The following is a 13,411-nucleotide window of genomic DNA, read 5'->3' as shown; positions in this document are numbered from 1 at the left end:
GGAAGGAAAACTGGTATGCGTTTGGCCTTAGGTGGGCAGCAGATAACCCACCTGGAATTTCTGTCTCTCACAGACTGCTCCATCCTTGAGAACAAGGAGATGACAGTGAGCCACCTGTTTGTCTGCAGTCAAATTACCAGGAAAGCTGGAAATTGGAAGCAATGTTTTTAAGGGAAGAAAATACTGAATAATACTGAATTAGGAGTGCATGCTGTGAAGTCAGTTCACTGCTGGGTTTTGGATAAATTTATATTTTGAAGAGCCTTCTAAAAAACCTGAATTGTGTGTGTTTCAGCTTAATGTCCTTGACCTCTCGTTGTGCCAGGAACTTCATCTCATTCACTCCTCCCACGGATACCTGCTGTTTTTCCTCTTAATCACGTGCCTTTCTGTCCCTCTGATAGTAGAGTTGGTGGACTCAGTAGCGAATCGGTCCCACGTTCCTTTGGAGAGCGAGTTTCTGGAGACCTGGCGTTGCCCTCATCACGGCACGTTGTCCGAGAGGAGGTGGTGAGTTGTTCCTGGGCCTGCCGCAGGGGCTTCTTCCCTTTCCTAGAGTTGTGAGAAAGCTTCTGAGACCCTGGGGCTTCTGGACTTTGGACTTGGCTCAGCAAAAACCCTGATGATGTGGAACAAAGCTGTTTGGGTTGCGAGGGCGACGGAGAGGAGAGTCTGAGGTCTGCTCAGCCCAGAGCAGGGCTTCTCCATCCCCAGCAATGGCTCTGGAGCATGGCCAGTGCTACCCCCAGGGACAGCTTGGAAGTGGGTGGTGGGTGGGCTGGAGGGTGCCCAGTTGTCACAGTAATGGCGAGGCCACTTTGGGCCTTTTGAGGGTGTGGTGGACATCCTGCCTTGCGGAGTCCTGCACGGTGAAGGAGTGGCCTGAGCCTACACATCACTTGTGTAAAATTCCAGAACATTTTCATACCCCCAGAAGAAACCCCATACCTCTTAGCAGTCACCCCAGTCCCTAGCTGGCAACCACTCACTCACCTTTCTGTCTCTATGAATTTGCCGATTCTGGACATTTCCATGTCGATAGAATCATACGGCATGTGGTCTTTTGTGTCTGGTTTCTTTCACTGAGCATCATGTTTTCAGGGTTCATCGTGGTGTTGCGTGTATCAGTACTTAGTTCCCTTTTAGGGTGAAATGCTATTTCGTGGTGTGGCTAGACACACTGGTTATCCATTCATAAGTGGGTAGACATTTGGGTTGTTTCCACGTTTTGGCTGTTATGACTAATGCTACTATGTACCTACCTCTGTAATTTGTTGTGTGGACATGTTTTCATTTCTCTTGGGTCTGTACCTAGGAGTGGAATTTCTGGATCACACTTTAATTCTGTGTTTAACTTTTTGAGGAACTGCCAAACTGTCTTCCACAGTGGGGGCACCATTTTACATTCCCACCAGCAAATTAGGACGGATCCAATCTCTCCACATCCTCGCCAGTACTTGTTATTGTCTGTGGTTTTGAGGATGGCCATCCTAGTGAGTGTGAAGTGGTATCTCAATGTGGTTCTCATGTCTTCTTCACACAAGCAAACAAAACAGAATTAAGAAAGAAGCGTTCGTAAGGCAGATGTTGGCTAATTGAAAAGGCCCTAAGAAGCCCAAACAAGTTGGTTTTACCTTCAAAGTTTGACCCCTCCTGTGGCGAACAGTCGTTTTGTTTCCCAAAACACTGGATTTGTTCCATTGACTTTATTTCTATTCCGTAACCAGTATGTCAGCACATTTCACGTGCCAGACACTGTTCTGGGTGCTGAGATATAAAGACGAATGAGGGAGGTCCCTGCCTTTGGGAGCTTACAGTCTAATAGGGAAATAAGACAAGGTCACTAGAGTGTTGGCCACTAAAGGTACACGGGAAGGACAGAAGAGAGGGAAGGAGCAGTCTCCGTGGGTTGGTGGGTGGATTTAACATGGTCCCTCACCCACAGAAACAGAATAATCCCCCAGATCAACCAAAGAAATGAGGTACGGCTTGAGTGTTTCATACTTTGAAATGTTAAAGGACCTTACATTTCCCACAGGCAACTGGGGCTGAGGATTCACAGTTGACGGCCTTTCTGAGGCAGTGCCAGGGGCCCAGGTGGCGGCGGGTGATGTCTGGTTGGGGCAGGTCTGGCCCTCACAGTGCCCCCAGGGGGTCAGTGCTGTCCAGCTGCTGGTCTTCAGGGTCCTGGAAATGAGAGGTCTGTGAGCCACGCAGAGGGTGCAGGCCTTCTGCTTGTGAATCCTTCCGGGTCGGGCATTCTTATGGCTACTGGTCTGAGGCCTTGATGGGGTTCAGGACACGCTACCCCCAAACAAAGCACCTTGGCACATTCAATGTCTTAAACTGAAGGAATTTTTACAAAATGGCAGAAGCAGGAAGGTCACTCCGACGCCCTTGCCCTACCCCCTTGCCTTTCTTTCCTGAAACAGGTAACAGAATTCCCATGTGAAAGATGCCCTCCCTGTACCAGGAGGAAAGAAGACACCACCCCAGATGGGGAATTGGGGGACTGAAATCTGTACAAACAAACCTTGTTCACTAACCCTTATCTTCCTAGTGACTTCACCATTCACTACCCCTAGCCCCACACCTCTTTCTCTTGTCAATTCCTCACACATCATCTATTGTCTAAAAGGTACAAAAGCTTCCTCTTCTGGTCCCTCCTTTGGGTCTTTGTTTTCTCCTGAAGGCTCCCACGTACAGGTAAACATTCAAAAAAATGTACATGCTTTTGTCCTGTGAGTCTGTCTTTATCAGTTTACTTTTCAGGCCCAGCTAGGGATCTTAGGAGGGTCAAGGAAAACTTCTTCCTCCTCTACAGCCTAAAACATGATTCTTCCCCCAGTGCCCCGTGGACACACGTGTTGGGAGCGAGCATGGCTTCACACTGCCGTCCCACGGCTCATGGCATGGAGGTTAGGGCCCCGTTCTGGGTGCAGTCTCTGCTGTTTGAAGGTGTGTGGTCCTGGACAAATCATTTGAACTGTGCTGTAGTTTTCTCATCTATAAAGAATCCTAGTAATATTTACCTGACAGGGAGGTGTGAGGATTAAATTAGATCTACATTAAGGAAGATTAAAAAAGCACCCCACAAAAGGTGGCTGTTACTCTGATTACAAAAAAAACTTTCCAGTTGAAAATTCATCCTGAACTAGGGTCTAATCAGAAGCCACAGTCCAGAGGCAGCCACTCTGAACCGTCTGCTGTCTGTGGCCCTGATCAGCACTGAAGTTTTGTTAATTCGCATCATGAATGTTGATGCTGTCTAGATTGACTCCAGATGGTCTATAGGCAATGCCCGCTCCCTCAGTATAAAAGGCATGAGAATCTAGCACACTTGGGGCTGGTATCCTCAGCTTGGGATTCCCATAACTGGAACATTTTTGCCACCTGGTTGAATGAGAAGGGTTGAGCTGAACCCTGCATCTGGGATACTCTCTCACCTGCCTCTGGTGAGTCTTTCATGCACGGGGCTCATGGAACCCTGAGAAGAGGCCAGACAGCTGAGAAGGCATGGAGAGCACTGAACAGGATGTGTAATTTTCCCCCCTTGCTTTTAAAATGAGGTTGATTTCAATATCACAAGGCTTACAGAAATAGACTATTAGTAGATGCAGTTTAGCTGAACTTGCCCTTGCAATTTGGACTGGAAACTTTTACGTGGGTTTGATTGAAAAAACAAGATTTATGATCTGGTTATTTTTCAGTATTGCAGACATATTAAATCTGCTACCACAGGCACTAAGAACTATGGGACATTTGCATTTGGTTCACTGCAGAAAACTAGTAACAAGTGCTGCACTCTGCATGCTCACAATGGTGCAGTAAAGTCCTGTAATGCTTCAGTGCCAACGTACAGAAATCCAGTATAGCTCCTGTCCCGTGGAGTCGGGGTGCGTCACCCTCCCAAATGTGGATGTGTTCACCACCGTGTAAGCTCTCTGAATCCCCTCCTCTTGGGTCTTTATGGATGATGATGGGAGTAGAAGGATGTGAGCTCACCTCCTCTTATGAAAACACCCAAATTGCAACTAACTGCTGAACAACCATTGACAAAAAAACCACTGGAACCTACCAAAAAAGATATCCTATGTCCAAAGACAAAGAAGAAGCCACAGTGAGATGGTAGGAGGGGCACAATTGTGATAAAATCAAATCCCCTACCTGCCGGGTGGGTGAACCACAAACTGGAATATAATTATATAGCAGAGGTTCTCTCACAGGAGTGAAAGTTCTGAGCCCCACATCAGGCTCCCCAGCCTGGGGGTCTGGCAATGGGAGGAGGAGCCCCCAGAGAACCTGGCTTTGAAGCCCCGCAGGGTTTGATCGCAGGAATTCCACAGGACTGGGGGAAACAAACTCCATGCTTGGAGGGTGCACACAGGACCCAGGGGAAAAAGCCGTGACCTCATAGGCGCCTGGGCCAGACCTACCTTCTGGTATTGGAGGGTCTCCTGAGGAGGTGGGAGGCGGCTGTGGCTCACTGTGGGGACAAGATACTGGCGGTGGTAGTTCTAGGGAGTATTCATTGATGGGAGCCCTCTTGGAGGCCGCCATTTTCTCAACCAAGACGTGGCGCCACCCAACAGCCTGTAAGCTCCAGTGCTGGGATGCCTCTGGCCCGACAACCCAGAGGGTGGGAATACAGCCCCACCCATCAGCAGACAGGCTGCTTAAAGCCTTCCTGAGTGCACAGCTGCCTGATAAACACACCCTTTGACATGGCCGCAGCCACCAGTGGGACAAGACCCAGCTCCACCCACCAGTAGGCAGGAACCAGTCCCTCCCACCAGGAAGCCTGCACAGCCTCACCCACCAGGGGGCAGGCAGCAGAAGCAAGAAGAACTACAACCCTGCAGCCTGCGGAATGGAAACAGCAATCACACAAAGTAAGACAAAATGCGAGCAGAGGAATATGTCCCAGATGAAGGAACAAGATAAAACCCCAGAAGAACAATTACGAGAAGTGGAGAGAGGCAATCGACCTGAAAAAGAATTCAGAAGAATAATAGTAAAGATGATCCACGATCTCAGAAAAAGAATGGAGGCAAAGATTGAGAAGATACAAGAAATGTTTAACAAGGACCTAGAAGAACTAAAGAACGAACAAACAGAGATGAACAATACAATAACTGCAATGAGATATACACTAGGAGGAATCAATAGCAGAATAACTGAGGTAGAAGAATGAATAAGTGACCTGGAGGAGAGAGTGGTGGAAATCACTGCTGCAGAACAAAATTAAGAAAAATGAAAAGAAATGAGGACAGTCTAAGAGACCTCTGGGACAACATTAAATGCACCAACATTTGCATTATGGGGTCCCAGAGGAAGAAGAAGAGAGAGAGAAAGGACCTGAGAAAATATTGGAAGAGATAATAGCTGAAAAATTCCCTAACATGGGAAAGGGAACAGTCACCCAAGTCCAGGAAGTACAGAGAGTCCCATACAGGATAAACCCAAGGAGGAACATGCCGATACACATAGTAATCAAATTGACAAAAATTAAAGACAAAGAAAAAATATTAAAAGCAACAAATAATATACAAAGGAATCCCCGTAAGGTTATCAGCTGATTTCTTAGCAGAAACTCTTCAGGCCAGAAGGGAGTGGCATGATACACTTAAAGTGATGAAAGGGAAGAACCTACAACCAAGATTACTCTACCCAGCAAGGAGCTCATTCAGATTTGATGGAGAAATTAAAAGCTTTACAGACAAGCAAAAGCTAAGAGTATTCAGCACCACCAGACCAGCTTTGCAACAAATGCTAAAGGAATATCTCTAAATGGAAAAGAAAAGGCCACAACTAGAAACAAGAAAATTATGAATGGAAAAGCTCACCAGTAAAGGCAAACATACAGTAAAGGTAGGAAATCATCTGCCTACAAATATGATTATCAAAACCAGCAATTATGAGAAGAGGAGAGTACAAATGCAGGATACGGGAAATGCATTTAAATTAAAAGACCAGCAACTTAAAACAATCTTGTTTATATATAGACTGCTATATCAAAACCTCATGGTAACCACAAACCAAAAATCTACAATAGATACACACACACAAAGGGATTTTTTGGAGGCTTCCTCACATGGGTATGATTGGGTATGATTATTAGCTCTGTTTCTAGCCCCTCTCTCCTCTTTTAAGGGTGAAGGGTGGGGCTGAGAATTCCAACCTTCTAATCATGGCTTGGTCTTTCTGGACCAGCCCCCATCCAGGAGCCACCCAGAAGCTCCTCATCAGAACAGAAGATGCCCCTACTGTTCTTATCACTTAGGAAATTACAAGGGTTTATGAGCTCTGGGGCAGAGACCAATATACATTTTCTCTTATCTCCCTCCTAGCTTCTCAGTCTAGACCTGGTAATAAATTACAGGCAGGGCGGTATCTTCCACATGCAGTGTGAATGGGGTGCCCTGCCGTGGGGTTAACGTCAGTGGAGGTTCCGTCTACGCTCAAGCGTCACTAACTCTAGAAACAAGTGGTCCTTTCCTGGAAGACCAGAGCAGAATATGCTCCCCTAGATATAAAAGACCTTATCAAAGAAACGTAGCTCCTAAAGCAGCAGCTCTGACAACAGGCAGAAGAATCCTGGACAACAGTGTAAACGTGGAAGCAGTTTCATGTCTTAACTTTGCGCCTGCCACCTCATCAATGTTTGTGGCAGAATTTGGCCCAAGGTTTCTTCTCCTTGTGACCTCTCACCTGGTCACGGGGTAGGGGTTGGGCAACCCCTAGTTCTCCCCTGCCTCCAACTGTTGGACGCCTCTGCCGTTCACCCAGGAGAGCTCAGAATGCGGCACAACTACATGGCTTCACCCAGCTCACAACACTCGATTTTAGGCTTGTTGCCGGGAGACACGTTCTAGTAGTGAGATTTCTTGGTGCAGAGCTTTCCACTGAGATTTGCTGAAAGACATTGTTCCCCCGCACCCCAGCTGAACCTGTTCCTAGATGAAAACACACACTCACCATGAAGGGGTCGTAGGAAGGTTCTGGGGTTGCTGAGGCTGTGTTCTCGTACATGGGGTTCGAGATATTCTCGGGCTGCTGCTTGCCAAGAGCTGCCACGTCGATATCCTCTTCTGACTGCTCGGAAAGACAAGCACAGGGCTGAGCACCACCAAGTCCCCGAGGCAGGAGTGTCTCATCAAAACTGGGGGGTAAAGCAAGCCACCCCCCGCCCACCTCCAGGAGCTTTTTCCTTTTCCTTTTATTGAGATCTGACGTACATATAATATCATGCACCAATCTTAAATGTTCAGTTCAATGACTTCTTAATACGTTCCCCCAGGTATGACCACCACCCAAGTCAGCATATAGGGCATCTCCATCCCCCCCAGGAGGTGCCCTCATGCCCCTCGCCCGCCAATATCTGGTCCCACCCAGGGTAACTGCTATTCTGACTCCTGTCACCTGGAGTGGTTTTTGCCTGTCCTTGAACTTAATATAAAAGGAATCATACAGCACGTGCACTTTTGCTAGATGTGATGTTTTATAAATCATGTATATGGTGCTGATAAATATGCAGGTTATCTGCCAGAAGGAAATGACCTACTGCTTGGGGCTGCTGGTAAACCTGGTCTGCAGTGTCTCCCCAGGGTCACCCCACAATCAGCCAAGACCCGCTCACCTGGATGTGGGTTCGACAGTACAAAGAGGGCCAATGTGTTTCGCTGGCTGTGGCGTGAGGCCTCTGGCTGTGTAGGTCCCTACCCTGTCCCCACCCTCAGAGTCAGCCTTGAAGCTCAGATCCATCCTGGTGGGTGCCTGTCTTGTGAATCCTCCAAGGTGAGTGGCCTCCTGGGCCCCTGGTGAATTTGCCTCCAAGCCAGACCCCTGGCACGAAAGGCCATTGGCAGCCCATCACCCTCCTCCGTATCCTGTCTCGGCCAGGAAGAGGGCCTTGGAGCTGCCACTGCTGCTCCCTTAGGGGCAGAGGCCCCACCCAGGAGACGGTGAGTGTGTGCCAGGCACCCAGCTGCCGGTGAGCTCTCTGAAGCAGCCCAGAGCCAGGGGCTGGGTTTCAGAGACGACCCCCATGCCCATGTTCCCATTTTTCTCCGTCTTACCTCAAAATGCTGGAAGCCAATTGTTCTCCGGTTTAATCGAAAGTAAGAATATGCAGCCAAAGCGATGGCTCCGATGACCAGGATGATGGCAAAGAACATCCCCGTTCCCAAGCCAGCGTGGCTTGAAGTCTGAACACAGAAAGGGGAGCAGTTGGTACTCAAATCTGGTGACTTCCCCAAAGAGGTGTGCTTTCTGGAGCCTACCCCATTCTGGCTGGCCTGAGGCATCTTGGTACCAGTTGGGATAAAAATAATAAAATTGTTAACGTGTATCTAGCCCTTACTATTTCCAGGGTCTGTTCTAAGCCCCCTTACACAAAATAATCCATTTAAATGTATAATAACACAAAGAGATAAGAACAGTTTTTATTGTTTCCACTTTCATATGGGGGAACGGAGACACAGAGCGGGTAAGCACTTGCCCAATATCACACAGCCTGTGAGTGGTAGAGGTGGGCTTTGGAAGCCAGCCTGGCTTTGGAACTTACGTGCTTAACCGCTATGCTGTGGAACTTCCCAGCAGCCAGCTGTGCTCGCCCCTCCCTCATACTTTTAGAACCAAGTTAGAATACTAACATCACCACCACCACCCAACCACAGCCGACCAACTCTTATATAGCATGTACTATGTGCCAGGGACTGTCTTCATTATTTTATATTAACTCGCCCTCCCAAGAACCCAGGGAGGAAGGCATTATGACCTCGATTTTGCAGATAAGAAAAATGGGGCTCAGTGATGTTCTGGGGCTTGTCTAAGGTCACACGGTTATGAAGTGGAGATGCTCAGGATTTTCACTCCCTTTCCAGTGGTTTCTCCATTGGCCCATCCTGCCCTTTTCATTCAACAGATATTGATGGTGACAGGTGTTATGTTGCTAACGCACTGGAGTGGGGGTGGGATGCAACAGGGCCCGGCATCCCCGAGGCCAGCTGCCGTGGATGGGGGAGGCGCCTCCAGTATCCTGAGGAGGGGTGGACAGGGCTTCCAGGAGTAGTTTGCTTCTTGGGGAGTGGACATTGGGGTTCCCCCTGGACCCTCACCAGGAACCCTGGATACTCACCACTGGGGTGGGAGGTGCTTTCAAAGGCCTGGAAATGACATGAATAATCCCATTGGAGGCAAAGATGTCCCACTGCAGAATGGCTCTTCCATCAACGAACCTGGTCTCCTAGGGGAGATGAGAAGAGGCTGGTGGAGATCTCTGACCACCTGACTCCTACTCTCCATGTGGGCAGCCCTTTCATGGAGGAAAGTTGTCCAGTTTCCCCGAGGTCCTGGCGCCTGGGCTTCAGGCCAGTCCTCACTTGACAGGTAGCATAGGACTTGCGCTCACCCTCTGGACAGCCCAAAACACATTAGTAGCTCTTGTGCCAATAAGCTGACCTAAGAGCTGCAGAGACCCCAGGAGGTCATTCTGTCCAGCCCGCTTGTTTAACAGATGAGAGTTCAGAAGGAAAACGGTATGTCCAAGATCACCCAGGTCGTAGGTGGCAAATCCCATGCCTCTGGATTCCAGATCCACTGCTGTGAACATCACACCACACTGTTGGAAAGGGATTTTAAGTGATCCAATTCCTTGCTAATCTAAGTGTGCTCCACTGGCTTATGGCGTGGGCAGTCACCTGAGTGCCTTAGAGGTGCAGAACCTGAGGCCGCACAGCCCACCCACTGAATTACAACATGCATTTTAACAAACCCGTAGGTGATTAAAATGCATAGTAAAGTTTGAGAAGCACTGGTCTAAACTACTGATCGTCGGTAATAAAGATCATTTATTAGGTAAAAATTAAAAATAATTCATTTAGCCCTTGCTACATGTCAGACACTATTATCACACGTCAAAAGACTTGAATCACCGAATCTCCATAAAAGCCTATGATCTGACAAAAGTGCGATGAGGTATCACCTCACAACAGTCAGAATGGCCGTCATCAAAAAGTCTACAAGTAATAAATGCTGGAGAGGGTGTGGAGAAAAGGGAGCCCTCCTACAGTGCTGGTGGGAATGTGAATTGGTGCAGCCACTATGGAGAACAGTATGGAGGTTCCTTAAAAAACTAAAAATAGAACTACCATATGACCCAGCAATCCCACTCCTGGGCATATATCTGGAGAAAACCACAATTCGAAAAGATACACGCACCCCTATTTACAGCACTATTTACAATAGCCAAGACATGGAAGCAACCTAAATGTCCATTGACAGATGAATGGATAAAGAAGATGTGGTGCATAGAAACAAGACAGTATTACTCAGCCATAAAAAAATGAAATAATGCCATTTGCAGCAACGTGGATGGACCTAGAGATTATCACACTAAGGCAGAAAGACAAATTTTATCATATGTATCACTTATATGTGGAATCTAAAAAAATGATACAAATGATTTATTTATGAAACAGAAACAGACTCACAGACATAGAAAACAAACTTATGGTTAACGCAGGGGAAAGGTAGGGAGGAGGGATATATTAGGAGTATAGGATTAACAGATATACTCTATATAAAATAGATAATTAACAAGGACCTACTATATAGCACAGGGAACTCTAGTCAATATTTTGTAATAACCTATATGGGAAAAGAATCTGAAAAAATATATATATAGTTGAATATATATATAACTGAATCATTTTGCTGTACTCCTAAAACTAACACAACATTGTAAATCAACTATACTTCGATTAAAAACAATTTGTTTAAAGCCTATGATTTGAACATCATGGTTGTCATGGTCCCATCACCACCACTATCACTACTTCTAATATCACTGCCACCACTATCACCCCCACCATCATCCATCATCATCATCAAAATAATCATCACCACCACCACCATCATCATCAACATCAACACACCACCATCATTAACAACATCACCATTATCAAAATAATGTCACTGTTACCACCATCATAATCATCATCACCGCTACCACCACCACCATCATCATCAACATCATTAACACATCACCAACATCCCTATGTTTCAGATGAGGAAATTGGGACCCTGAGAAGTTAGGTAACTTGTCTAAGTTCCTAGAGCTAGTGAGTGGCAGAACTGGTTTTCATACTACGGTCATTTGACTTGAAGGCTCACATGTTAACACCCAGGATAGGCTGGCAATCTGACAGAAATAAGGGCAGAGAATCAGACTGCTTTAAAATGGTTTCGTGTATAGTTCCTCATTACCAGCTTCTGGGGCTGGCGGTCACCAATGGCTTATTTCCCAAAGGGTAGGGGCTGCCTGACAGCGTGGTGTGTTCTGGTGTGCAGCGAGTACCGCTAGCTGCAGCTTTGGAGTTTACTTTCACATTCTAAGAGTTGCCATCTATTAAGCACCTACTGTCTGCTAGGAGCTTGGCCTATATTATCTCCACTTCTCCCTATAAGCCCAGAAGACTTTTCATACCAGTTGGCGCTGGTCCTGGCTGGAAGTGATGAGCAGCTGGCTTCCCAGCCTAGTGTGCAGGATGGTACCGTTGACAAGGTCATTGTAAAAAAAGATGCTGACATTGGTGAGATGGTGCTCGATGTCCCGCCCAGACAGAGTCTGAGAGGAAAGAAGAGACACAAGAATGGTCTTTAAAGGCCAAGCAATATTTTCTCTTTTTAAGGACAAGGATGACCCAGGGAAAAAAATCACTTCGCAAAGCCTTGGTTTTTCTGCCTCTACTTTGAATGTCATTTTTATGGTCTAAGCAGAGCTTCCCAGTGGTGTCCTGGGAGGAATGGGTCTTGAATGGGTAACAAGCGAGCAGAGGTATTGCTTCTCTCAGCCCTCAGCGGGGTTTGGGCTGTCAGAGCCCGTGGGTGGGCTGAAGAAACACTGCCGGTTCCTCTGTGTGCCGTGACATGAAAAAGGTTGATGCAGTAGATCAGTTGCATCCATGACCCAGGTTCTTCACCCGTCCCTGTATCCTTGCCCTTTACCACATAATCTGAGGGCCTCCCACTCTGACTTTGGGCTCAGCCACGTGACCTGTTGGGCCAGTGGCCTATTAGCAAATGTGACCAGATAGGGGCTTAGAAAGCACTGGCAGGACTGGGCTTGCTCTCACCACAGGCCCGGGCTAGCCTGCTGGAGGATGAGAGCCCTGCAGAGCAGAACCCCAGACAAGCCAGCCTAGATAACCTGACGGCCAGCCCAGTTGAGACACATGAGCATGCCTGGCCTCGCCCGGAAGAACTGGCAGCTGATCTACAGATGCTGGAGCTAAATAAATGTGTAGCCACTGCATTTGGGGATCGTTTGTAGCATTGCACTATTGTGGTGATTGATAACTGATACTGTCTAGAAGCGCTAGTCTAAAGCACAGACATCAGGAACCCAACTCACCTCATTTTCCCCCAGCCCACTGTCCTGTGGCACAAAGAGGGTGCTTCGGATCGACAGGTCAGTCAGGTGCTTCAGAAATGCCCGGCCTCTGGCTGAGCTGTTGGAATAGGCCAGCACTTCCTGGGGAGAGGAAGGAGGTGGTCAGATGGCTCAGCCTGGTGTGCAGGGACTGGGGTGGCTGGAGAGGATAGCATCACCCCTCTGGGAATGTTCCTGATGATCGTCCCAACTGAGGCTGCCACTTGTCTGCTCTTCCTTCTGACTGCCCCTTGAGAAAATTTTAGGAGGATTTTTCCTTTCCTCGATAAATCCTATGGTCCCGAGTCATAGCCAGATCACAGGCCATTCTCAACACGACAGCCCGTGTAGTCTTTGAAACGTTAAGTGAAATCTTGAGTCTCCTTTTGTCAAAACCCTGCAAGGGCCCCCACTTCACCCAGAGGAAAAGCCGAAGTCCTTACAATGGCTCATGAGGCCCAAACCATCTGGACTCTTGCTCCTCTGACCCCGTGCCCGGCTGTCCTCTAGCTCACTCTGTTCCAGCCACGCTGGCCTCCCTGACGTTCCTCAAGCTTGCCCAGCACTCTCCTGCCTTTCATCCTTTGCCTGGTTGTTCCTTCTGCCTGGAATATTCTTCCTCCAAATCTGCATGGTTAACTTCCTCTCTTGTGTTCACACTTTACTCACATGTCACCTTCTCACTAAGGTCTTTCCTCCTCACTGTATGCAAAATGGGAAGCCTGTGGTTCCCCTTACCCTCCCCACTCCCCCATAGCCTAGATCATCTTCTAGCTTTCAATACTATTTACTTATCTATTCTGTTTATTGTTTGTCTATTTTGTTGACTGATATATCTGAAGCACTTTGTAAGTACTCAATAAATACTCACTGAACAAATTTTAAAAAGTCACACTACCCAGTTCAGCTTTGTCGTTGTGCAGAGAGCACTACTGACACCCAGAGAAGATAATTTGCTGAAGGGCACATAGCCAGTGA

General features: G+C 47.6%; 1 protein-coding gene across 1 annotated transcript in view; it reads right to left on the bottom strand.

Annotated features, from left to right (window-relative positions):
* Positions 1-1,519: 1,519 nt before the first annotated feature.
* The window catches only part of STAB2 (stabilin 2), a 155,126-nt gene continuing 143,234 nt past the window's right edge, over positions 1,520-13,411 (bottom strand). The window contains exons 64-69 of the mRNA XM_082635128.1: positions 12,416-12,535; positions 11,489-11,629; positions 9,140-9,247; positions 8,079-8,207; positions 6,979-7,095; positions 1,520-2,187 (exon numbers count right to left, since the gene is read on the bottom strand). Coding sequence (XP_082491254.1) covers positions 2,137-2,187; positions 6,979-7,095; positions 8,079-8,207; positions 9,140-9,247; positions 11,489-11,629; positions 12,416-12,535 — 666 coding nt within the window. The 3' untranslated portion in view covers positions 1,520-2,136. The remainder of the gene's footprint in view (positions 2,188-6,978; positions 7,096-8,078; positions 8,208-9,139; positions 9,248-11,488; positions 11,630-12,415; positions 12,536-13,411) is intronic.

The sequence above is a fragment of the Mesoplodon mirus genome (genome assembly GCF_964341445.2).
Source record: "Mesoplodon mirus genome assembly, chromosome: 11".
Classification (NCBI taxonomy): Eukaryota; Metazoa; Chordata; class Mammalia; order Artiodactyla; family Ziphiidae; genus Mesoplodon; species Mesoplodon mirus.
This window is presented reverse-complemented; position numbering and strand designations above follow the sequence as displayed.